The 25,720-nt window shown below is 51.6% G+C and overlaps 1 protein-coding gene across 4 annotated transcripts in view; it reads left to right on the top strand.

Annotated features, from left to right (window-relative positions):
- PPP4R1 (protein phosphatase 4 regulatory subunit 1) overlaps nt 1–24,282 on the top strand; it is a 47,547-nt gene extending 23,265 nt beyond the window's left edge. For all 4 annotated transcript variants that reach the window (XM_064481613.1, XM_031439186.2, XM_031439187.2 and 1 more), the window contains 14 exons: nt 42–149; nt 277–342; nt 1,009–1,167; nt 1,633–1,760; nt 8,009–8,511; nt 13,486–13,658; nt 14,904–14,999; nt 15,735–15,920; nt 17,590–17,751; nt 19,910–20,010; nt 21,852–21,972; nt 22,053–22,187; nt 22,464–22,605; nt 23,239–24,282. In XM_064481613.1, the coding sequence (XP_064337683.1) occupies nt 42–149; nt 277–342; nt 1,009–1,167; nt 1,633–1,760; nt 8,009–8,511; nt 13,486–13,658; nt 14,904–14,999; nt 15,735–15,920; nt 17,590–17,751; nt 19,910–20,010; nt 21,852–21,972; nt 22,053–22,187; nt 22,464–22,605; nt 23,239–23,402 (2,244 nt within the window). In that variant the 3' untranslated portion in view covers nt 23,403–24,282. The remainder of the gene's footprint in view (nt 1–41; nt 150–276; nt 343–1,008; nt 1,168–1,632; nt 1,761–8,008; nt 8,512–13,485; nt 13,659–14,903; nt 15,000–15,734; nt 15,921–17,589; nt 17,752–19,909; nt 20,011–21,851; nt 21,973–22,052; nt 22,188–22,463; nt 22,606–23,238) is intronic.
- Nucleotides 24,283–25,720: the final 1,438 nt, after the last annotated feature.

Below are 25,720 nucleotides of genomic sequence, written 5' to 3'. Positions count from 1 at the left end.
TGAAGATGTTTTCAGTGTGTTTTTGTTCGTTCTTGTTTCAGATAATGTGCAGAATGGCCCCCATGGTTGGGAAGGACATCACCGAGCGCCTTATCCTCCCCCGGTTCTGTGAGATGTGCTGTGACTGCAGAATGTTTCATGTTCGAAAGGTATTTTGCTGCTGTTGTTTAAGAAAAGGTGGTTCTGGTGGTCACTGTATTGCTCTGTGAAACTCAAAAGGTTATTTTTAAAGAACTCTGCAATATTGTGAAATGCCACCGATGCTTTTCTCGTCAGGTGTGTGCTGCCAACTTTGGAGACATTTGCAGTGTAGTTGGCCAGCAGGCTACTGAGGAGATGTTGGTAAGTATTACAGAAAGGAATTACGGAGGAGCAGCGTGTTACAAAGTAGCACATTAAGTTTGAAACACTGACGGTCACCCCCAGATTTCATAACGCAGTCCCCTGGAGCTAAACCAGGAAGATAGTACCACTTTGAGTTTGGGAGTTTAAATTTCTGTAGGCTGAACTGTGTTTTGTTAAGGACAGTTTGTTAAAAATGCAGGTATGTGTAAGAACCATCAATCCCTGTTTAACTCTCACATTTCTATAAAATCAATTCTTATTTATTCAAACGAGTTTTTACTTTTATTGCAACCCTCAAGTATTCTAGTGGCAGATTTATAGCAGGTGATTTTTAAATGGTGAGTTTACGGGATACAAACGCTTGATGTAGAAGTTAGCATGCTTGAAGAGCCTGAGTCCGCCCATCGCCGCAATGAGGAAGGACAAGCTCCTGGGTGGCGCTCCAGCTTTGCATGTTGGGGTGTTCTTCCTTCTCCGTAGTCAGTACTGGTCTGAATCAGGCGTGAGCTTACTTAGAACTGCTAACTTCTAATAGTAAATAGGCCTTCTGAATTTTATTAAGAGAAATCTAATGTTTGAAATGCTGTGAAAGCAGAAAATGAAATGAAAGTAAGCCCTGGAGGCTGGTGTCTGTTGCCTGACGGGCCCCATCCCTGTCGCTAGCTGCCTAGGTTTTTCCAGCTTTGCTCTGATAACGTGTGGGGCGTCCGGAAGGCCTGTGCCGAGTGCTTCATGGCGGTTTCCTGTGCAACGTGTCAAGAAATCCGACGGACTAAATTATCTGCACTGTTTATTAATTTGATCAGTGATCCTTCACGTTGGGTAGGGTTTCGCTTAATTATCATTTTTATAAAATAATACAGTTTATAGAAAACATGATTTGATTTCATAATTTAAGAATAATTGATCATTTAAGGCATGTTATTGCTAATGCTTTTAGTAGACAGTAGACTACTATAGTAACTGTTTTCTTTCTTTTAATTTTTTTTGTGGGGGTGGGTATTAGGTTATTTTTTAATTTATTTCTATGGCAGTACTGGGGATTAAACCCATGACCTTGTGCATGCTAGGCACACACTCTACCACTGAGCTACACCCTCCCTCCACTTAACCTGCACGTAATTTCTGTTCCACTTGGATGTTTTATAGGGTCTCATATTCGTGTTCTCGTGTTGTAACTGTTCAAGCAGGATGAAAAATTTAAAAGGAGGAAATAATTGATGAGGAATGATGAATCCTAGCTGAAGACGGACTTATGTTTTATACCTGTCCTTTTTTTCTTCCTAGGTTCGCCAGGCAGCTTTTCAGTCTCTGGGACCTTTCATATCTACTTTTGCTAATCCATCTAGCTCAGGCCAGTACTTTAAAGAAGAAAGCAAAAGTTCAGAAGATGCATCAGTGGAAGACAAAAATAGGTATAATTTTTTAAACTTTGCTTTCCAGTTTCCCTGCTTGTGAATATTTTTTTCATTTTCACTATTTTTATAATGTTCTTTTTGGAGCATTTTCTTTTTCTTTTGATTAGAAAAATTGGTAGATATTTTTGTAGTTTTATTTTAAGTACGTTTGTTAAACATCTCTGGTTAGTTACACGTTTAACTGAGAAGAAGATGCAGGTAATGCAGCTTGGTGCTGGGCACACAGAAAACTAATGCTAGATTCGATGATAATTTTTTATAAGTTTATTTAATAGATTATTTACCTAGTAAACGGTTAACATTTAGAATATACAGCCTAATGGTTGTACAGTTTAAAGGGTTTGTTTCCTTAGGGAGTAAAGCCTAACTCGGGACTGTGTCACAACATAGTCTATCGTGCGGTTGTTTTCCTTTTCAGTTAATGAATGCAGTTGTGGATCTTGGGTTCTCTGTCTTCAGAATAATGATGGTAATCTCTCAATCGAGGGGAAAGTGTTTTAATGATTAGCACCAAGTTAGTGTACTTATTAACTGGAATATAAGTTTTTAAGTGTATTTATGACTAAAGCAGCCAAATTATAAAATAAAGCTTAAAGAGGACAATTCTGATTTATACTTCTAATTTTTTGTTCATTAAAGTATTTTGAGTTTTAGTCTTTAAATGTGCTGTTGTACATCCTCAGGGGAAAAGGGTTGAGACCTAACTTAGTGCGTGGGGAGCTCGCTCGGTGCCTGTCCTGAAACGGTCCCTGCTCAGTGCCCGACCCCCCTGCTGTGATGCTGACGGGGGTGGTGCTCCTGTGGGTCTTGGCACTGTGGGACCCGGTGCTCGGTGTGTTGATTTGGCAGTCCTCCTTTCTCTGCTGCCTTGTCGTCCCCTTTTGCCAGTTCTCCTCGTGTCCTGCCGAATAGCCACACACACCTGTGGTACTGTGTTTAGTGAAGGAAGAAGACTCAGGCTAAACCTGTGTTCCTAGCGACCAGAGGCTGTGAGCTCTTGGGAGAACAGCCACTGCCTTGAGTGCCGCAGCGAGGACGGGTGGTACCTGCTCTCTCCGTGTCTGCAGCCAGTGCACCTTTCACCCGCTGGCGGTAGAGAGACGCCGGCATGTCTGGAGGGAGACTAGTGAGTGAAAGTGCACAGAGGCGTGTCTAGGACGGGTCTGCAGGCTTTGCTGAGAGCTCTTGGTCTCTGAGAGCCCCCGGCCCCACCTGCGCAGCCAACGCAGCCGGAGACGGTGCAGGGCTTGGGCTTGGCTGTGCTCCGGTAAAACTGGACAGACGGCACTAGTTGGTGTGGCCCCTAGTTTGCCAACTGCCAGCGTGGGCCGTCGCTGGGGGAGCTGTGTAAAGTCAGCGAGTTTTCTTGTAGCTGCGAACCTCAGTTCCTCTTCCACTATAGTGAGGTATGTCTTAAGGCCAAGTCGGTACTATTTGTAGCATTAGATTTTCACTTTATTTTTAGCCTTTACTGAATTGTATTAATGGTGTAGGGGAGGGAGGAGATAGTTCCTGGCTAAGGAAGGACTTCTGTTAAATATTGTGAAAGTGTGTAGTTTTACTTCCTAGCATCAAAAAGAGTAGCCTTGTGTATTATTAATCTCAGAACCATTCGCGGGCTGGCCTTGTCTTAAATACTGCCCTGGTTTTTGTTCTAAGCTGTCTTAAAACTTGTTCTGTTATTTACGGTTGTTGGGGTGGTTGATTAATTATGCGGGAGTTAACTGAGCACCTACTGTGGACCAGCTACTGTAGACAGACACAGAGACCTTGGTTCCTGTTCTCAAGGTCCTCTTGGTTTCCTAGAATTCAGACTTCTCAAACAAATACCTCACAAAGCAAGCGAATGTTTGGCAATATGTTTCTCCTAATATTTATTTCTTACATATGGTGTTTCCTCTGATCCGGGAAACACTTAATATCACTTAACTCTTCGAAGCATTTGTTGATCATTAAGCTCTGACTTTATAAAACACCAGACTTAACTTTCACTCTCCCTGGATCAAACTGGTCATGGTTCTTTGAAGGTGTTAATAAAAGCTGCTTCCAGGAGCAGAGTTAAACGTTCAAATATGCACTTTTAAGTTGCACAAAGTAACTTGTCCGTGGAGTTACACCAGCTGCCGTCTTGTTCTCTGAGTACGCTGGCTTCTTTTGCTTCTCCCTCTTTCTGTTTGGGAGGCCCCCGTTCCATCCGTACCTCATTTAACAGAGAGTGTCAGTGCGTTTCTGTCTCGGGACAAACTGGCTCGAGCATCTGGGAAGAAGTCCTGGGCTTCTGCGTCCTGGCCGTCACGGGAACAGGAACGCTGATTGTTAGTCGTCGTTTTTCCTCCAGCAGACAGGCCCATCCGTGCAGCAGCCTGGTTTTGTGTCAGTGTTCTGACAGTGTCACCAGGCCTGGCACATGCTTGGTACACAGCACTCCAGGAATGAATCGGTAAGAAGTAATGGATTTCATCTCCAAAGCTGCAAGGAACTGAACGGCTAGTGCTGGCCTTTGGCAGCTGAGCTGAATGGCAACTGTGTGAAAGTAACATTGTTGCTGGTTCCAGCCTGGAAGTTGCACTGATACTGAAAGCTCGTCTGGCTTAGTCTCGGGGCTTGAGCGCCTCCGTCTCAGGACACAGCATTTCTGTAACCAGAAGTCCTGTGGGTCCATTTCTCCTTGAAATACACGTGCTCCTTTTCTGGGCCCGTGGTCTCTGGTCACCAGAGCTCAAGGATGCTAACTGTAAGCTTATGTGGACACTAGAGGAAATGCCAGGTTCTTTCACAGGGACGCTTCTGGTTCACGCTGGTGCGCGTCACCTGCAGCGCTTAGGAGCCGGGGGGTTCTCTTGGCTAGGAGAACCTTAAGTCTCCCTGGTTCTCAGAACAGCGTCTGCTGGTGTAACAGCACTTGGAAGACTGGTGGTCAGGGATACCAGAATTTTGGCATGTTTAGCAGCTTGACCGAGCACTGACGATTATCTGGCTCTAGGAAAAATCAGTATTAGAGAATTTATATTTTCAACAGTTTGAAGTGGCTGTTACTCATACAGAATTTGATACTTCCAAGAATTTAATACTAGAGAAGATTTTTTTTTTTTTTGTCTCTTTGAAGCCATACCAGGAGATTTAAGTTGGGACAAACTGGTAATTTTTCTTAGGCAAATAGAATGAGTAGGCCAGTTATTCTTTGTTTTTCCTGCTAAGAAAAGCAAAAGTTAATTTGATGCTGAAGTAAGGCAGCGATCCAGGCACGTCGGGCCCTTGGAGTAGTTTTATATGCCAGATGGCCCTTTAACTGGGTTCTTTCTGTGTATTTTAAATGCAGGTTTCTAAAATTCATCAGATGATAGATAAAGTCTTAAGTAGGATTTAACCATTTGCTCCCCACCCTCACCGAACAATATCCTGTTACTTTAATTTTTAAAATTTAATTTGCATGATACCAGAAAAACTGTAGAAATAGCACACAGAATCCCATAGGCCCTTCATCCAGATTCTTCAAATGTTAAAAATCTTATACTTTATTTTTTTTAACATTTTTTTATTGAGTTATAGTCATTTTACAGTGTGTCAAATTCCAGTGTGGAGCACAATTTTTCAGTTATACACGAACATACATACATTCAATGTCACATTTTTTTCGAAGTGAGCTGCCACAAGACCTTGTATGTATTTCCCTGCACTTTACCATACTTGCTTTAATTTTATTTTCTCTCTGAATTCTTTGAGGTAAGTTTTAAGCTTATTTATACTTACTCTTTTTACCTAAAATATTTCACTGTGCATTTCTCAGAACACGACAGTAATACGTAGCCACAGTCTAATTACCACAATTAAAAAATTAACACGCAATATGTCATCTGGAGATGTCATTCAGATTTCACCAGTTAACCCAAAACAAAGGAAAAAAAATCTTTAGACTTGATTGAAAAATATGTAATTCATACAGATACAGAAGACATTTCTTTTGCATAATAGCACCAGCTTCAAGGACTGTTTTGGCGGCGGGGCAGGTGGGGAGTCGGAGAGGGAAAGGATCTTACCGGCCGTCGAGGCAAGTCCCGCATTTTTATGAGCAAAGAGTAAGTGTGGAGTCAGCGGGGCTGGCATCTGAGTTCTTGCACGGCTGTAACAGGAGTTTATTAGTCTGTGTGCACTTTATGGTTATAAAGATGGAAGAGAAACACCAGAATTTTTGTGCTGTCACTGTGTGGGATGATTTTGGATGACTTATTAGATATTTTTATCTGTATTTAAAAAATTTTTTTGAAGTAATCGTGTTTCTGAAGACAATGTGAAGATTACTGTGAGGTGAAGCCACAGCGGGGATGTTGGTCACCTCAGGAGAGCTGTGTGGGGCCTGTGACTGGGATGTCACACAGGCAGTGTGTGTCCTTCCAGGACGCAGGCCTTGTGAGCTCCTGTATGAGGCCTGCGGTCCAGATTTCCCGTGCTCGCCTCACAGACTGACCTGCGGTGTCCACCCACATGTCCCCGGCACTCTGAGGCCGAGGTGCCTGTCCCCACTTCGTGTGGCCCCAGGGTTCTCGAGCCTGTTTCCTCAGAAGGAGATCGGTCTGGAGTTCCCCCGTCCGTTTCGTGTGGCTCCAGTTCCTTCCTCTCTTCCGGCCTTTCCCTCTAAGCCTAAGAAATGCTGCTCCTGAGCCTCCCTTCGTGCAAGGACATGGCCTCCCTCCCCGCTGTCTGTCTGGGCCCCGCCGCCTCTCTGGGCCACCTGTGGCCAGGCCTGGGCAGGCACACCCGGGGCTCTGCGCAGATCAGTGGCCGCGCTGGCATTTCCCACTTTCCATGGGCTGCAGCCTCGGCTCAGGGCCTGGCCGGACATGCCGAGGTCCTCGCAGCTTCCTCCCTTGGGGTCTTGTCCCCAGCACGCAGTGAGTGAGCAGACTGTGGGCTTTGTCGTGACGGGCACGTGTTCCTTCTCCGGCCTGGCACCGCCGTCATCCAGGGCACCTCTCTCACCTGCCCTCCTGAGGCCCTTGCCCTGCCTCAGCTCCAGCCACTTTCTCTCCTGCTTCCAGAATTCTCTTCCAAAAATACCACATCCAGAAAAGCAGCTCTCAGTTGTCCCTTATTTCTTGTGGCCCAAGGGGCTGTTCCAGGGCTGTGTGGTACAGGATGCTGTGATCCCTGCAGACGTCTCCAGTGCGGCTGTTTTCTCAGTGGCTGGGCCTCGACCACCCCTCCTGCCTTCACACATGCCGTCTCTGCTGCTTTGGGTGTGTTTTCTTCCCCATAGCCTCAGAAACGTTTATTTATTCTTTCAAACACAGCTCACACTGTTTCCTCTAAAGCCTTCAAGTTCACCTCCCACCTCTGCCCGCCGAGTCCCGCGTGGACACACCTGGACTGAGACTGTGCTGCCAGCTGGCCGCTCTCGTCTTCGTCCTCTCTGCCTCCAGTGTAACCTCAGGAGCAGGATCGGCCCCTTGTTCACATGTGAATCCTCAGTACCTGCCGGGGTTGTTTCCTGGCCCCAGCAGGTGCTCAACACACGTTTGTTACATTTAGTTGAGTCAAATGAGATACAGGGAATAAACATTAAAACTTACTGCAGTGCTTTGGCTCAGGTGATGGATGCAGTGATCCGTGGACTTGAATTTGGGAGCTGCCCTGTCCTAATCAGTGAGGTCATGGCTCTGGGGAAAACTTCTGGCCCTGGAGCTGGAAAGTGGGGAAGAAGTGAAAATCACTTACACTTGGATTTTAATGTATCCTGTGAGATAGTCAGGAAAGGTCTTTTCTAATGCTGTGTAGAGGAGTGTTTCTCTCTGTGTAAGCAGGTAGGTTTTAGTTCTCAGCTTTTTGATATGTCATTGGAGCACAGGGGCAATACTATAATCCTAAAAAGCGGATGATTTTTAAGATGTGTTTGGCTTTAAATGCATTGTACGAATCTGTCTTCCTGCTATTTCTTTGTAATCTTTGTACTACTAAAATTAGCATCGTTTTGTCGAATCCTGACATTCTTAAATGTTGCCTTCTTCAGCTAATGCGTAAGGCTTTGGTGTCTAGACTTAACAGGTGTCTACACCTCTGAACACAGAACACCTGATTTTTGGGAAAAAAGCATTATCAGTAATAGATGTAAACTACTCAGTTTGTATGAATAATTTGTAATTTTTAATATTTATCTTGTCTAAATGCTTTATGTAGTGTCCTTCATTGATTTTTTTCAGTAATTCTTTTTATAATTTTCACTTTCTTTTTCCCAAACAAAACAATGAAAGGACCAGAGACCAGGAAGCCCCCGAGGATGTCCAGATCAGGCCGGAGGACGCCCCCACGGAGCCAGCTGCTGGTCCTCCCCGTGTTGAACTGGAAGGCACGCTGAAAGACGGCACTGAAAACCCTCGGAGACCTCCTGGCGAAGCAGCCGCTCTGGTGGGCAGCTCTGTGCTCTGTGCTTGGTCCTCAGAGCCCCCCCAGGAGGCGGCCGGCGACGAGAAGGACAGAAAGCCTGGGCACGGCCGGTCTGCGTCGCGGTTGGAGGAGCCAGGCCTCCTGGACCAGGAGTACAACTCCTTCCATTTCTGGAGGACTCCTCTTCCCGAAATAGATCTTGACATGGAGCTGGGGCAGGGCTCTGGGAGCCCCCTCGGCCCAGAGGGCCCGGGAGCAGCACCCCAAGTCTCCGTGCCCGGCTCTGCAAGCCTCACCATGGCCACCAGGAAGGAGCTGGAGGAGCTGATCGAGAACCTGGAGCCGCACGTCGACGACCCGGACGTCAGAGGTAGGGGGCCGGCACGCACTTCCTCTGAAGCTGGCAGGACACATTATGGCCTGATTTTGTCCCTCAGAAAAATTGTCTTTTCAAAACTTATTTTGGGGGAGGGTAGAGCTCAGTGGTAGAGCGCATGCTTAGCATGCACGAGGCCCTGGGTTCCATCCCCAGCACCTCTGTTAAATAACTAAACCTAAACTACCCCCATCCGCCTAAACAGCAACCGCCACCAAGAAAAGGTGGAATCTCAGGCATCCTCAGAGGGGAAGAGTTTTTGACCATCGTCTTCATAGAGATGCCCAGTCTGATTCAGGAAATCAGTTTGAGATAAGCTTGTCCCCACGCTCCTAAGTGTAGCGTTTACAGGTGTGCGGGTTCACACGCGCTGACGTTGTCAGTCATCCAGTGTTTCACATTCACAGTTTCCCGTCTGGAGCCCTGCTTTCACTGTCCGGCTCTCGGTCTCGTTGGCCTTTTTATGAACCGGCAGCTGCAGAGTTGTTACGGGGGTGCTGGACAGAGGGTGTGTCTTGCTGTGCAGTGGGTGCTCTCATTGCTGGGGACGTCTGCAGGAGTCACTGTGGCGTCTTTGTTCTCCAGTTTTGACTTGTTCCGTTGGGTTACTCATGTCCCACCCAGATTCTGTCATTATGAATAATGGCTGTAAAGGTGGTTTTGGGTGAAAATAAGCAGTTGCTCTCATTGAGTGGAATTCATGCTCTGATCAGTCAGTGTGGGAAGTGAGGTTCTGAGCCCTGGGTCTGTGCGGGGGCCAGGGATTCCAGGTCCGTTGGGTGGGAGCCTGTGCACTTGTGACCAGTCAGTGAAACCTGAACTGTTACCTAAAAGAAGAGAATTTAGAAAAATCCCCAGACTGTAAGTCTTCAGCTCTTTTATCACTGTGGGTTTTTTTGTTTTGTTTGTTTTTTTTTTTTGCCTTGTTATTTGCAAAAGCTAAAATTACTGAACTGTCAGCTCAGTGTTAGGAATGCCCATTTTTAAAGTAGACAAAGTGACACCTTCAGGATCTTCCTAAAACACGAAAATCCTTGTTATGTTTGAACTGTGGCAGGTTCACCAGTGGTTGTGAGGGCAGCCGTCACCTGTATCTGGCTTTGACTTACCAAGACTTTTAAAGATTTCCTGTGGTCATTCTGCACTTAGAGGAAAACTAAATGACTTGATTAAAGGCAGACTCATACCCTTGATGGTTGAAAGTTATCTTTCTTTAACTGGCAAGGGTCGGGTCCCTTGCGGTGCCCCCAGCTTCCGTCCCCAGCAGCCAGCAGTCCGCTCCGTGACCCTGTGGTTCGCCTTCTCCAGAGAAGCGCCCGTGGGGTCAGGCGCGGGGGCGCCCTGAGTCTGTGTTTGAGGTTATCCCACTGTTCTGGGTCCCAGGAGTTCACTTCTCCTCCTTACGAGTGTTCTCAGTAGATCCTGTTTTTATTCCTCACGGTGGATTCTTTTCTACGAAAACCTTACAGCTTGACTTTCTTGGCTTTTTCCTCAGTTGTGTCTCTGGCTGTTGGTTTTTACCCCTGAAACCCAGGACTCTGCGCTTCATAATGATCTGATGATCTAGCAGATACTGAGGTTTGGTTTCACTTGACAAACGAGAATCTTGATCAGAACCCAGTCTTTGTGGCCCCTCCATCCCGTCCTCCCAGCCCAGACTAGGAGAGCTGAGAGGAGTCACACCCAGACCAGGATGTCCATGTCTGAGGGCCGTCAGCCCTCGAGCAGTGCTCACCTTCCCAGCCCTCTGCTTCCTGTTTTAGTGCCTGCCATCGTTTATCAGCTTAAGTTTTATTCAGTTGATCAAACTGAAGTAGCTCTCGTGATTTTTCTTACAATCCTGATTTTCATGGGAAAAGATGGCTGGCTGGCGTTTCTGGGAGCCCTCGCTGGTCACACTGGCTGGTCAGTTCTCTGACACATGGTGTACACACTTAATAAATACTCATTGAAATCTTGAATATGCTACTTTAAATTCTTTTTTAACAAATGAGCTAAAAAGTAATATGCATAGTTTGCTTTTTTGAAAAGACTCATATGGATGTATGAGTTTCAGATATGACTTTGTGTTTTGGAGAAATTAACACGGTTTGACTTAAAATTGTACTGAAAGTTTACAGACTGCAAACGAGAGGTTTTAGTAGTAACACCGAACTATGATTCAATCAGTTCTCTTTCTGATTCAGCTCTTAAACCTGCTGTGATTTAAATTCATCGTGTTCTTTCTGCCCATAATGATGATACTTTGATAACATATCCATCCACTGGTGGATTCATCCAGCATTACTTAGCGGGCAGCTGTTAAGTGCCAGACACTCTCCTGGGCACTAAATACACGCCAGGAACAAACCAGACAAAAATCCCAGCCTCAGCGAGCATGGCGGGTGAGACTCACTTCACAAACTGTCTGTGTTCTGATGTCCTGCCGCCAAACATGGGATCGGTGCTGGGTGTGTGGCTGCAGGATTCTGGAGCCTTGATTTTGCTGAAATCCGAGGGCGTGTTGAACCCCGTGTGAATTTTAGTAACTGCCAGGCTTTTCAGACCGTTAGGTGTTTTGAGTTTTTAAGGGTGTCCCTTAACTTGGGATGCATTTTTCTTTTCTAATCCTGCCACTGTGGGCAGCCATCTCCTTCAAACTGGCAGAGAATGTCTGCCTTTTTGAAAGGCAGAACTTTGACCCAGAATTGGAAATGGAGTTCTGACAGGACTAACGTGGCCGTGTTGTGTGGCTAAGTGTTTTCCTGGCGCTTGGGCCTGAGGACGCGGGGAGGCGCCCAGGGCGACATAGCCGGCCCCTCGGCGGGTGGATTTTGGCCTCCGGAGCCTTGTCCCTGTCCCTTTCTGTGCCGTTCGGTGGGAGGTGTCCTGGGAAGTCTAACTCTGACCTCCTCCCTCCTCCAAGCGCTGACGGATTGATGGCTGGGTGCGGGTTTCTGGTCAGGAAAGTTAAGTGTTTCCGGGAACTAGAGTGAGACGGTCCTGTCAGAAAAAGGAAGCCCGTTCTCGGCTGTAGAACTGGAAAAGGTCCTACGACATGGAGGGAGTGAGACAGGGAGCCGGTGTAGGAGGCCCCTCCTCCAGACCCCGTACAAGGGAGTGTGGGGCGTGTGTCCTGACACTGAAAATCGCTGGCAGGTCCGGGGGCCGGGCTGATTCAGGATTGAACCTGAGAGCGGCCGAGTAGCGTTCACGGCACCGGTTCTGAGATGACAGGGCCCACGGAGGACAGACTTCTCCCCAGGGGGCTTGGGCCCAGCAGAAGAATTGGGTCCTTTCAGCAGCTGTGGCCAGAAAAGTCACATTGTTCATTGATTGAAAGCAGTAAACCATTGCGGAGTTGCGACTAACCACGAGCAGAGTGTGGGGCAGATAGAAGGTGTAGCTTCGTCGGGGGGAGTGCAGTCCGGGTTCCCGGCCAACCCTGTTCTGAGCAGCGGTCAGCAGGGGCCGTGTCCTCACAGACCTGTGGTAAACGCGCTCTGACCCAGGGTTTGTGTCTGCGTTGTAAGTGTGCTGCGTGCGGAAGGGATGGAGCCCGTGGCTCCCCCCGTGGTCCCAGTGGTAGGTCTGTGGGAGTCCCAGCCGTAGCCAGGCCCCCTGGGAATCGGCTCAGGCCCACCTCCATGATCCTGTACCCGTTTTCTTGAAAGAGGTGACTTCCCAGAGGTACTCGTTTTAAACTTTTATGAACGTACAGACCTCAAGACAAAGGTTAATGTGGAGGAGGAGAGTCTGTCGTCTGCTCAGATGAGTGACTGCAGACTCTGACCCGTTAGTCTCTCCTGGGAAAGGGTGGAGATGCTTCAGCCCCCCCCCCCCCACCGCCCCGTGACTTACGTGGGACAGGACACTCAAACCTGCACACGTTGGGGCGGTCGGTCTCCTCGGGTGCTGTTGCGCCTTCACCGTGGAAATGTGAAGGAGTCTACAGGGGAGAGCTGGCATGATTAAAGGATTAGTACAGATTGCTGCTAAATTCTCTGAAGAATGAGGACGCATTCCATGGTAACTTTTCACGATTGACACCTTCAGTTTATTTAACAAAGAATGACCTGATTGAATAGAAAGAACCTCATCCTGTGTTTCTTGTCTTTACTTCCAGGTACCTCATGTGCTGAATTAGAATTTTAAAAATGCTACAGCACCATAATAGGTTATCCTAATAAAATACTCACTCTGATTGCTTCTAAAATAATCTTTAAGTATGGGGGGGCACACTTTCTATTTCTAATCTTTGTACTAAATACATTTGAAGTTAAAATTTATAAATTCTTTATTTTGAGCATCCAGGTGGATTGTTACTTCAAGTAACACTAAACAATATTTTTTGCTAAATTTCTCCTTTCTTTGTGGGGGAAGGAAGAATGTTTTACTTTAGCCTTGAATCACTGTTATGAAGAAGGTGTCATTCAAAACACTGACAGCACCATTTGCCAGACTTGAGAACTGCTTGGTGATGACATTCTGGTTTGCTTCGAGCAAGGCAGTCCCCTGTGTTTGGGACAGGTCACCAGTTTCATTTTCAAGAAGAACTAGAGGAAAACACAACAAATTGGGATAAGATGTTTAAATGTAACTGCCACAGAAATCTTTGTAATTACCGTTGTTTTATGTTGGCAGGTGGCTGCTCTTCTGCTAAAATAGCTTAGTAAGTAGCCCTGTCAGCCCGTTCACGCACTACCTGACATAGTTAACTCACCGAGATTGACTCCAGCACTAGATAGCGTTTCTCTTCCTACTAACGCAGAATAATGTACAGTAGTGGATAAACACATTTAATCTCACGAAAGCGTATTAGTCTCTACTTTTTCTCTCGGGGAACTAATGCTGCACTGCAGTAGAGTTTTCCCCCAGCTTTTTGATGGCAGTGTCAAAGCATCGCATCCCACTGATCCCATAACCCTGCAGAGGGAGGGGACCGAGCGCCCCGGCTGGCGCTCACTGGCCCTCTCGTCCCACCCACAGCGCAGGTGGACGTGCTGGCCGCCGCCCTGCGCGCCTCCAGCCTGGATGCCTGTGATGAGCCCGGCGAGGCGGCCAGGAGGAGCCCCGTGCAGGACGAGCCGGCCGCCGGCGAGCTCCCTGGCTGCGGACTCAGCCACGAAGCCTCCGTGCCTTTGATCAGCGATGCTGTTGAGGTAACGAGGGGCACAGGGGTCATCAGTGAGACGGTTGGAGTTGGAGGCTCTGGGGGGGAACGGCAGTGGCTCACTTCCCAGTTAGCACGTCCTCTGTCTGTCAGCAGTTGTCTCAGTTCCCCCTTCACACAAAGTAAAAGTAACCGTCCCCACCTCCCGCCTTTGTGACCCCGGTGTCCTAGAAATCCCGGGCCCGTCTCCGTGACCACGTCAGCGGGTCTGTGTTAACGTAGCTCACTGCAGTGAAATAGTCTTCCTGGAAACAAAGCCCTTTATCAAGAATCATTAACTCTTCCCTTTTCTTTTTGGAGAGGTGCTTTGTTTCTGAGTGGACCATTTCACTGCCGCGAGCAACAGTGTTCTGAGCGGAAGATCGGGACTTGAGGCCATGTTGCGGGATTATCTGGACTCTGGAGTGTGAGGGTGGGTACTGTTACCAGCGTCCCCTCCCTGTGCACGGCTGTCCCCCAGCTTCCTCCCACGCCCGCCAGGCCAGCACCGCTGGGTCTCGGCCCTTCTCATCCCTTGTTGATGTAAATGGAGACGGAACACACTGCTGGCTGCCAGAGTCGGGTGGCTGCAGGTCAGGGCAGCTTGAGCAGTCAGCTCAGGGGACAGTGTCCACGTGTGCGTGGGGGCACACAAGGGCCCCGGGCGTTGGTGGATTTGGAGCTTGTTTTCTGTCAGATGACATGTGGTGCAGTTAGAGGGCTCGTGTGATAACAGGGCTGCAGAGGAAACCCTGGCCACTGAGTGTCGTTGCAAATATGACTGCAATGCCTCTGTGTTTTAGAAGGTGTTTTGTGTTCATTTGAGGTTTTTTGGGGGGTGCAGGGGCTGTTAATAAAATGTATTTGTGCGATTGGTGGTAGCCGGGGTAGAAAAGAACAGAATAGGAACTGCAGGTGCTGTGCGGCTGTTAGAGCGGTTGACTGTCTCTGGCTAAATGCTGTTTTGTTAATGAACAATTTTAGATTTTGAGGCCTTTTCAAAATTACTTCTGAGTTTAGTTTTGAATTACATTCATTTTGGAATTTATTTTCATGTATTTAGCAACTTATTGTGCGTGTTTGAAGGAAGGGGACATTTTTATGAGGTCTTAGGTGTGTTTCAAATGTTTAAAAGCACAAAGAATTTGTACGTATTTGTATCTCCTGGCTGTCTTGAAAGGTGAGTGACTGAGTGGGGTAGTTTGGAGGCAGGAAGCCGACAGGATGGTCCTTTAGTGCCTGTGTGTCCCGACAGGACGTGGACTCCGCCCTCTGCTACATGCACCACGATCCGGACTTGGGCAGCGACGGCGGTTTCAGCCCCGACGAGGAGAGGAGACCCAGAGTCCAGGTGAGCAGCCGGGACGCCGTGTCCTGTGTGGCTGGTCGTTTCCATGTTTAAACCCGTTTCTTACCAGGTTTGGCCCTGCTTCAAATAGGCTTTTCACCACTTACTTGTAAACGTATCTTCAAGCCAATACGTATAGTCTCAACCCTTTAATGAAGCTCTGCTTTATTTATTTTTTAAATAATGCGTTTACAGAGCCCAGGATTCAGCTTCCTGCTCAGTTTCTCCTCCCACTTGCCCTTTCCCCAGCTGTGCCGTGAGTGCAGCTCCTTCCTTGCTGTGTTCCGCCTGCGTGAGTGAGACCGTGTGTGTCCTCGTGTTCGTGCAGATGGTTAGATGCACGTGCACTTCACGTTCCGTAGAGAACTGCTCAGTCTCCCTCTCAAGGCGGTGGCGGCGGTGGTTTTAGAATCCTTGCTGGTGATCGCGCAGAGGTGATAGCGCGTTGTCCCGCTGCCGCTGGGGCTCGTCGGCTCCGCCCTCCGCCCCGGCTGTAGGTGCGGGCTTGCGTCAGCCCTGCTGACCGTCCTCGGAGCGCTTCCGTTCCAGGTGCTACTTGCCGTCCTTCTCCTGGAGGTGCTTCTGTTTGCTGACGGGGGTATTTCCGTCCGCCTGGTTTCTTTCAGTGACTGGATTCCTGAGACTGAGATTGGTTTTTCTCTGCTGTTTGAGATGCTGTGTTAACTCTGTGCTGAAGATGAGTGACCCTAACTTGTGTCCCCACCGCCCCTCCCCTAGGATGTGGTGCCTCAGGCTCTGCTGGACCAGTACCTGTCCATGACCGACCCTTCCCGGGCCCAGACAGTCGACACGGAGATCGCCAAGCACTGCGCCTACAGCCTGCCGGGCGTGGCCCTGACCCTGGGCCGGCAGAACTGGCACTGCCTGCGGGAGACCTACGAGACCCTGGCCTCGGACATGCAGGTGGGGGGGCAGGCCCGGAGGACCTACGAGACCCTGGCCTCGGACATGCAGGTGGGGGGGCAGGCCCGGGGGACCTACGAGACGCTGGCCTCGGACATGCAGGTGGGGGGGCAGGCCCGGGGGACCTACGAGACGCTGGCCTCGGACATGCAGGTGAAGGGACGGCCGGGCCCCAGGGCCACGGGGTAGGCGCACGTCTGCCTCCCCGAACCTGGCAGCGTTTCTGCTCATGGTCCAGCTCCAGCCTGGGCTCCGAGCTGACAGCAGGGAATTCTCCCTGCAAGGCCACGGCCCACAGTTCTCCTGTCCCTTCCCCACCCCAGCATCCTGCCTTCTTTTTTTTTGTCTGGAAATGACCATCATGTTGGCAGGCCTGCGTTCCTAACTCATGGATGTGCTGCTGTTTGGAGTTTAAGTATAGATTCATTCTTGAGAGTGTGGGATTTAGTTTCCCCCCGAAACAGTGTCGGAAATGCTTCTTCAGTGACACTTTCAAACTTTAGTGCAACTGCAGTCGTGTGAGCCTGCCACGCTCTGGTGTCACAGGGTGTGCATGTGTGTGCGCACACGTGTGTCCCCACTGCCACCACCTCTGAGAGACAAGAAGTGTGAAACGTTGACCCTGGGTCGTTCGGGCCGTGGCCTTTTTGCGGCTCCTCCTTGATGTGGCCAGCTTCCCGTCCCTGCCCTTAGATCTGGTCACCACGCTCCAGAATGCTGTCCCTCTCACCTCGGTGACCTTCACCTCTCGGTTACTGGAAAGCGGGCCGCTTAGACTAATCTATACGGAGCCTTGACGGATCACCCCCTAAATGTATTAGTTGACTGAGCAAGTGAAAAGTGGAGGGTAACCCCGGGCGCACAGTCTCACCCCTCCTCTGAGCTCGGAGGACTTTACGCCGGCTCGGCCCCCTGGGTGGGATGGGGCGTGGGACCCACTGGCCTGACGTCCATCTGGGCTCCAGATTCCGTTAGCGTTTTCCGTCCCTACTCAGGTTCCTGGGACTCCGAGTGGCCAGCAGGGCTTTTCCCTGGACGTGGGAGAGCATTTTGTTTCAAGAACAGGTTCTTGTGCTTGGGGGCAGGAAGAAAGAGAAAGCCTTTGTCCTAAACAGCTTCTCCACCAGTAAAGTTTTAAGCTAACTAACAGAGTAAAATATTAAGAATTCAGGGCATGAGAAGAAAAAGATGGTTTTGACATCAAGTTTCCTGTGAACGCAATGCATTTCTGTTCAGGGGTTCTTTCCCAGGGCGGTCTGCAAGAAACTATCCTGTTCTTGTATTTCTTTGATTTTCAGTTCCTTGAAAACAAGCTTTGTTGTTGTTTTTAACCCAGGGTGGTCTGTGCTGGGGTGGGGAGGGGGCAGTGGGAGGAGCCAGGGCAGCGAGGAGCTTGGCGCCCAGTGCTGAGAGCTTCGCAGACCTCTCCACATGATCCCCTGGCTGTCCTCCTTCCAGAAAGGAAGGCAGACATTCTGTGCAGGGATTTTAATTTTTTCTGCCAGTTTTTGATACAAAGTAGGCATTTAGAACTTGGCCTTTGTTACTACTTTTATTCTGATTTGACTTGAGATTAGTAACATTGAGATGTAAATTAGCCATGTGTACCCTGTAAAAGCGAAGGCACCCAGACTGTGTCCGCTTACTCCCTGCTGTCTCTCTCCTGCAGTGGAAAGTTCGGAGAACCCTGGCCTTCTCCATCCATGAGCTCGCTGTCATCCTGGGGGATCAGCTGACGGCAGCAGATCTGGTTCCAATTTTCAATGGATTCTTGAAAGACCTCGATGAAGTCAGGATAGGTGTCCTCAAACACCTGCATGATTTTCTAAAGGTAACCCTTAAGTTCTTTGCATGATAAACACTAAAATTCCACTGTAGATCTAAAAATTTGGCTTTGTGTCACCATCGAGATAGGTTTCTGTGTGGTCTGTGTAGGGAAATGTAGCTGTGAGTTTGGTTGAGATTCACTTTGACTAGAAGGGGACTGGTTGTTTTTTTTGTTTCAGTGGTGTCACTTTAATGTTTAATTTAAAAACAGTCACCCTGAATTTCATTTCTAAATGACGTTAGATCGTGAGCACCAATATTTGCGTGTTTCCCCACAGTCACTGAACTGAATGCACGTGAGAGGTTTTACGGGCCTGGCGCTTCACAGTTTGCTGTGCTTATGCTGCTGAGTCGCCCTCGCCCCTGTGGCGTGGGGTCTGAGGCGGACAGCTCTGATTTTGCAGACTGTTTAATCCTGGAACACCGCTGTAGTTACCATGTGGTTACACTTTGCAAAGATCTGCTTTCTCTCACTGCCCGAGGAGTGTCCCCTGGACTCAGAGCTGCACGTTGAATGTGAAACCAGTCACGTCTCTGTGATCCTCCTGCACCTGGAGCAGGCCCCTGGCTCCCGTCTTTAACGTCATGGGCGTTTTGAGGAGGTCTGGCCAGTTCTGCGGAGTGCTCCCCACCCCCATTTGAAATCACCTGCTCTGTTACGCGCAGAGTTCAGGTGAAGCAGGAGTTCTTCTCCGGAACACTGCTTCCGGAAACAGGTGGCAGCTGTTTCCTGGATGGGTGGCGTTAGGGTGACGATGTCCACTCCTGGCGGCGGGCGGCGCGGAGCGGCCCCGTGGCAGTGGCCTCGCCCACTGTCTCCGTCCAGGCTCACGACCCCTCGGTGGGCAATGCTTTCAGACCGTGTGAACGGCTCCCCCCTGAGTCCTTCGCCCAGTGCTTTTGTGTTTGTACCTGTTTCTTTCCTGAGTCGGTTGTTACCTTGTAGGTTGTAAAATACTGATTTTCTGGGTTCGTAACTCCTGTATCTATTAGTTGGTGTCTCATGTAAAGATAACCTTTCCCCTCTCTCCCTCTACCTTTTTAGAAGTGTTTTTAGTATCAGTGTGGACTTTAGATTTACTTTTTTAATCCATTTGTGTCGTTTGTTTTGCACATCAAATTTGGCGAGTAGGAGCCCCTGAAAGCCAGCTCCTGCGTCCCTTCGCTCTGCCCCTGGTTTCTAGCACGCCCCTCCTGCTCCGCCCCGGCCGGAGGCCCGAGACCTTCGGGGAAGCCAGGATCCAGGCACCGGGCAGCCCCCCAGGTGCCACTCCTCCTGTGCTTTTCCAGAGACGGACAGGAGGAGGGGATTTGGGGTTTGGATCTTTTTTTTTTTTAATTACTGATTTTTTTTTTAATTATTGAGTTCATATTGATATTTCCACTTCTGATCCAGTACCATTTCCTCTCCTTTTTTCTCTTGTGGTAAAAACTCTGTTTTTAACAGCATTAGCTCATGTGGTCATTTGCTCAGCTCTTACGCAGCACACATGGAACAGGTTCCGAACTCCTCCACCAGGAACGACTCTGACATGAGAGCACGAATGCTCCAGGTTCCCTCCTGCACTTCCTGCCGTTAGAACGTGTTCCATGAAGACGTGTGCTCAGAACAGCGAGTTCGGACTTAGACTTTTTCCTGTGTGATCTTACCTGTTTGATGGATCCTGTGTATATCAGCTTTTGGGGCCCCCTCCCCGTCGACTTAAACCTACTTTTAAGTGTTTGTAGAACAGCGAATTAGAGGGGTAAATTCCTTTCTGTTTTCTTCACTCAGTAACCGCTGAGCACCTACTGTGTGCCTTCGCGGTGCCGTCTGCTGGGCTCGCGTGTCCGAGCAAGAGCACGGCCGCCGTGTCCAGAGTCTGATGGCTCGTACGCTGCGGGAGCGAAGAGGACGCGGGTTCTGGCCAAGCTGTGCCCAAGGGCTGGGGACAGTAGAGTCCAGGGGACACACAGCGGCCCAGGAAGCAAATGCGTCAAAGCGGATAATGCCGGGACTATCGGGGGAAAGCGAACTTAATACCAGTTTTTAAAACAAGCACATGTACCTACTGCAGCCATTGTCCTGCAGAAGAGCCGTGTGGTTTGCCGTCACTTCTGAGCAGCCTGGGAGAGAAGCATCTGTGCCTTGCCCAGTGACAGCTCTCGTGTTGTCCCTTCAGCTCCTTCATGTTGACAAGAGACGAGAGTACCTGTACCAGCTGCAGGAGTTTCTGGTGACGGACAACAGCAGGAACTGGCGCTTCCGGGCGGAGCTGGCTGAGTGAGTGCTGCTGCGGGGGGCGGGGGGCGGCCCCTGCATTTGGCCTTCCCGGCTCTGTCCTCGCTCGGTGTGGCTCCAGGCCCATGCGGGTCCTGTCCCTCTGACACTCGCTGTGCTGCAGCCTCACGTGCACACAGCCGCCCCTGCCCCTGCTCACACTCAGGGCATTCGGCCGCGCAACAGCACCGCGGGGGTTCTGGAACATCCTGTCACCCCAAAGGGAGACCCTCGCCCTTTAGGTGGTCGCTCCCCCTCCCTCCGCGGTCGATCTGCTCTGTGTCCGTTGCTGTTCTGGGCCCTGCGCATAAGTGGAGTCACGTCCCACGCAGGCTTTTGTGGGGCCCCCTCTCCAGTCCCTGCGTGCGCTGCCGGCGCACCTGTCGTGCCCTCGGCTGGGCGGTGCCGCCCCGCGCGGTCGTGCAGCGTCCTGGTCCACTCGCGTGGGTTGCTTCTCCCTCTTGGCTGATGTGGGCGGCACTGCCATGAACACTCACACACTAGTTCCTGTTTCAGCGTCTCTGAGGTGGATTTGTGAGGCCGTGTAGAGGGACCCCCCCTGCCAGCGTGGCTGGGGCTCCCGGCCCCCACGCCCCTCTCACCATGGGTGCAGAGCAGCACCCCGTCTCGGTCTGATTGCGTTTCCTGAGCGAGCAGGGAGCGAGCAGGGAGGCTCAGCCCCTTGGTGCTGTTGACGGTTCAGATGCTTCTCTGGAGAAACGTCTTCAAGTTCTTGCCTGTTTTGTAACTGGGTTGTGTGTCTTAAATTGGGCTGTTGAATTGTAAGAGTGCTTCACAGAATGTTCTGGACCTCCCCAGCATTTTCAGGAGCGGCGCGCGTGCCGGCTAGGGGATTGGGGCTGACGGCGCTTCCTTCAGAGCCTCGAGGAGGTCACCCCTCGGGTCCGTCCTGCCTGCCCCTCGCCCGCAGGGCTGGGTTCCGTGCTCGCGTGGGACTTCGGTGCCGCCTGAACACACGTCTTCCGGCCAGTTGGGGGGAGGTGGGTGGCTGGGGGCCTGGGGCCCGCTGTCGTCTCCAGGTCCCTCCCAGCCCTAGATCTCAGCCTCCACGTGGAGGCCCACCAGGGAGGGGGCTCTCTGCTCCTTCCATTTGGCCTCAGTCTTTGGGACCCCTCCAGCCCCCTCACTGCCTTGGACCCGTGCTTGGTCTCAGGCAGTGTCCTCCCCTCGGCCCCCGCTGCGCACTGCCCTGGCCTGTCGAGGGTGAGAGGAAGGCCCCTGCCCGTTTCCTGACCCCAGGCACCGGCACAGGGCTGGTGGGGTCTGCGGTGCCCCCGGCCATTGCTTAGCCCTGCATTGCCCCACCGGGCACTGCCTGCTGCCCGCAGGTGTCGGTGACCTCAGACACAGAGCTGGGAGGTGAAAGTCTTCCGTATCCAGGGTCCTCCCTCACGGGCGCGGCCGCCTCTGCTCAGACCGCCAGGCGCTGCTGCTGGTCCCGGAGCTCTGACACATGCCGGGCTGCCTGATGCTGCCAGCACTTTATTCCATAGACAACCGATGTGCAGACGAAGTGTCTCGGCACATCCCGGTCCCCGTGGGAGCCCGTGTCTGCGGCCCCACTGAGCACAGCAGGAGATGCTCCGCCGTCTCCATCCCATGGACGCAGAATTCGGCAGCATTTGTCTTGCCCGCGTCCTGAGAGGAAGAGGGACTTCTGACCGTGCCTGGGGTTCCCAAGCTGACGGACGTGCAGGGAGCAGGCGGCTCTGTGTGTGTTACAGACAGCGGGGACCAGGCGCTGCTGCTGAGAGGAGCAGCCTGCTCGTTATACGTGTCCATGGTTACAGGGTGCTTCCCCTCCCTCTCTGGTTCATCTGCAGGCAGCTGATCTTGCTCCTGGAGCTGTACAGCCCCAGGGACGTCTACGACTACCTGCGCCCCATCGCCCTGAGCCTGTGCGCGGACAAGGTCTCCTCCGTCCGCTGGATCTCCTACAAGCTGGTATGGCTGCCGGCTCTGGGCAGTGGGCGGGGCAGGCAACGGGCAGCAGCCAGCAATGCCCACCGAGCATGTCCTCGCAGGTCAGCGAAATGGTGCGGAAGCTGCACCGCGCGGCGCCGCCCTCCTTCGGGGTGGACCTGATCCACGAGCTGGTGGAGAATTTCGGCCGCTGCCCACGCTGGTCCGGGCGCCAGGCCTTCGTCTTCGTCTGCCAGGTGAGCGCCCAGCCAGGACCGCGTGTTCCCTGTGCTGGCCTTCGTCCCTTCTGTCCCCAAGTCCCCGAGGCAGCAGAGCGTGATCCCGGCCTCCGAGGGGCGGGTGACCATGAGCAGCTCTGTGGGGACTTGGCGTCCTGTGTTGAGGTCCCAAGTGCCTGGAGTGTTGGCTTAAAAAGCAGTAACTAAAATCAGAAGCCCTTAACTTGTTTCTGGGAGACTTGGTTAAACCGCTGGGCAGACCAGCCGGTCTGAGGTGGTCTCCTCTGTCCCCAGACGGTCATCGAGGACGACTGCCTCCCCATGGACCAGTTTGCGCTGCACCTCATGCCGCACCTGCTGACCTTGGCCAACGACAGAGTCCCCAACGTTCGAGTGCTGCTCGCCAAGACGCTAAGACAGACTCTACTAGAAAAAGGTAGGTAGCAGTTGGCTGGGGAGAGGTGTCAGGCCGGGAGCTCACAGACCCGCAGGTGGACAGGCGCTCGCAGACGGGGTCTAATGAGTTGTTACGGTCATTCCTGCCGAAGGAGGGGCTGTAATCATCACCCTTCTGTTCCAGATGGATTTGTTTTTATTCTGTTTGCTTGGCTGCAAATTATAAGCTCCTCAAATTTCGGGTTGTTTTACTTACTGTAATCACCCCAGAATGCCGGTTAATATCACTTGAATTCATGAATGAAGCAGAAAAAGAAATTTGTGGATTTCAATGTAGGTAAATGAATATTGCTGCTTTTTTCTCCTTCGGAGTTCATTTAAAATTTTTTAGTAGCAGTTAGAATGAAGGGCTGGAGAAGACTGGTTTTCTGTGTGTGTGGTTTGTATCCGGAAGCTTGTTCCTTGCACCGCGCTGCCGAGCGGCTGTAACAAGTGCGGTGCCATATGTTAGTGTCACCGCGGTGAGCGCCGTGAGGCTTAGTCTGTTATAAACAAGGACAGTCTTGTAATGCTGTCAGAGCGCACGTCAGCCGGAAGCGCCCGTGTTGACCGTGTTCCTGGCGGACGGGAGGCGCTGCACCGGGTTCACGTGATCTGCGCTTCCCGTCCCCAGAGTACTTCTCGGCCTCGGCCAGCTGCCACCAGGAGGCGGTGGAGCAGACCATTGTGGCCCTGCAGATGGACCGCGACAGTGACGTCAAGTACTTCGCCAGCACCCACCCCGCCGGCACCAGGATCTCCGAAGACGCCTTGAGCACGGCCTCCTCCACCTACTAGTCGCCGCGGCCGCGGGGCCCGCGTGCCGAGGGCCAGGGTCCCGCCGCGCCCCACTCGCCCGGCCGGCCCGGGCTCCGCCCGCGGACTGAATGGCAGGTGCAAGTCGCCTGCGCCGCACCAGGGATTTTCAGAGTCGAGAGAAAGTACAGTAAACACTATGATCTTGTCTTGACTTGAAGGGAAAGTAATTTCTCAGAGGATTATAATCGTCACCGAAGCCTTAAACCCTTCCGTCTTCCTGACTGAGTAGACCTTGAATTGGTCAGGCGTGTCCCTCGTGGAGGGGACGGGAGTCCCGGGGCCCGCGTGGCTTTCTGCTGGCTTTACTGAAGGACCGCCGTGAGCGCCCTCAGTGCAGGCGAGGAGCTGCGGGGGTGCGCCCGGCCAGCCGGCATGTGAATAGTTTCCAGCGTGTGTGAACGGGGCAGGAGCGTCTGTCTGGGTTTCTCCTGGGGCTTGATGCTGGCACTAGAGTCTGACCTTAACTCCTACGCAGCACCCGGCTGCACACGGTGACGGAGCGTGGCCGAGCGCCTGTATCCTGTTGTCTCTCATGCTGGGCCATGACCTGAAGGAAACTTGTGAGCAGGTGTGCAGGGTGTCGGGCGTCCTGAGCTGGACCACGCCCGGCCCTGGGTGCACTGTGTGTGTCTCTCTGCGTGCTGCACACGCCTGCGACCCTCCGGGGAGGGCGCGCTCCAATCATGCTGTTGTGCACAAGTTCTCCTGTCCAGAGAAAATTTATTCCTAAGGTCTACACAGAGAGCGCTGCCCCTTTGACTGTTTTCTAGATACCTGCGAATAAATGCAATTCGTGACCTGTATTAATGATTTTAGTATAAAGTGGGAGAACTAGATTAAAATATTTGTCTTTTACCTAGTTTAGTCATTTCTTTGAAATCTGCGTCTGCCCCTGGGCGGGTTCTGCCCTTGGCAAGCCCAGGCCTTGCCCTGAGGTCTTCTTATGGGAGATGCTTCCGAGCCTGGGCCCCGCCCTCTGTCTGGCTGTGACAGGGGAGCTGGCGGGGCCGCGGGAACGTGCTTTCGGGAGGAGCTGTGGGCGATGCCGGCTGCTCCTCTGAGCCCAGCTTGGAAGGCGCCCGCCCTGGTGCTTCTGTGGCGTTGGTTTGTCTCCCCGGCTAGTGGGGACGTCCCAGGTTTGTAAGGGAGCAGGACCCCTTGGACCTTGGGTGGGTTTGGGAACGCACATGCTGCTTCGTGTGTAAATTATGACAGAGAACCCTCTGGTTCCTCATCCTTCTCCACAGCCCGGATTTCTGTGTGCTTCTGTGTGCACCATCCCACCAGGACAAGCGAATCAGGCCACACGCAGGTAATGGGCGGGGCTGTGGGGGCAGGGGGGCTGGGGGAGGCTGGCTGTGAAGCAGCCTCAGAGCCAAGCTTGAAGGAGGGCGTGACCTTTTTTATTGCATTCAGTCCAATTTTTGAGGCGCAGTCTCTGCTGTTAGGTTGTGACTCTTCGACCCCCGGAGTTTCAGTTCTGTAAGTTAATTAGAATTATGTACTAGTAGCTGCATTTTTTTTAAAAGCAGTGGCGGCAACGGTACGTTTTGGGGTGAAGAACTGGAATGTCAGGTGTGCAGGCGCACCTGTGAGCTTAGATGCACTGGCCATCCCCGCGCAGGTGTCTCCAGAGGAGCCGCCGTGGACGTGGATCTGGAGGCTGGTTCTCTCCCAGCAGTGGACACGGGAAGGCACCTGCTTGGTCAGTGGCCGAGGTGGTCCCAGTCTGAGTACTCCCGAGTGGCATTCAAACGAACACAAGGTGGACCATCACCTCCTGATCTCAGCTCTTCACTGAGTGGCGACTGCACACCTGAGGTCGCCCCGCAGGAGGCTGCCGGGCTGCGTGCCCTCCCTTGGGTGTGGGCAGAGCAGCGGCCGCCAAGTCCTGAGGATGGCGAGGGGGTCGGAGCCCGTCTAAGGTGCAGCCTCCTCATACAGAGAAAACCGGGTCCTTCCACCCACCGGAGGCAGAGACACTGCTGACAGTCAGTACCCGCTCTGTCAGTTCCACAGCAGAAGATGCACTGTGCTGTGTCCTCAGGGTATGTAACACTGTGCTCTGATCTCACGGGTCTGGGGACTTGGGAGTGACCAAGATGAAGAGGAGGCTGTATTTTTCAAAAATTGGAGCTTCCTGCTCAGCTGTTGTGTCCCCCGCAGCCCCCTCCTTGCCTGCCTGCCTCTCCCTCCTCCTCCCCCTGGAACCCACACCGTCCCCGCCATCCCTCCCTCTCTGAACCATGCCAGCCCCAGGCCTCCAGCCGCACTCCTGGACTCTCAGGGGCTTGGGG

This window comes from Camelus dromedarius, chromosome 32, assembly GCF_036321535.1.
Source record: "Camelus dromedarius isolate mCamDro1 chromosome 32, mCamDro1.pat, whole genome shotgun sequence".
NCBI lineage: Eukaryota > Metazoa > Chordata > Mammalia > Artiodactyla > Camelidae > Camelus > Camelus dromedarius.
The sequence above is the reverse complement of the archived record's forward strand: the minus strand, read 5'-3'. Positions and strand labels throughout refer to the sequence as shown.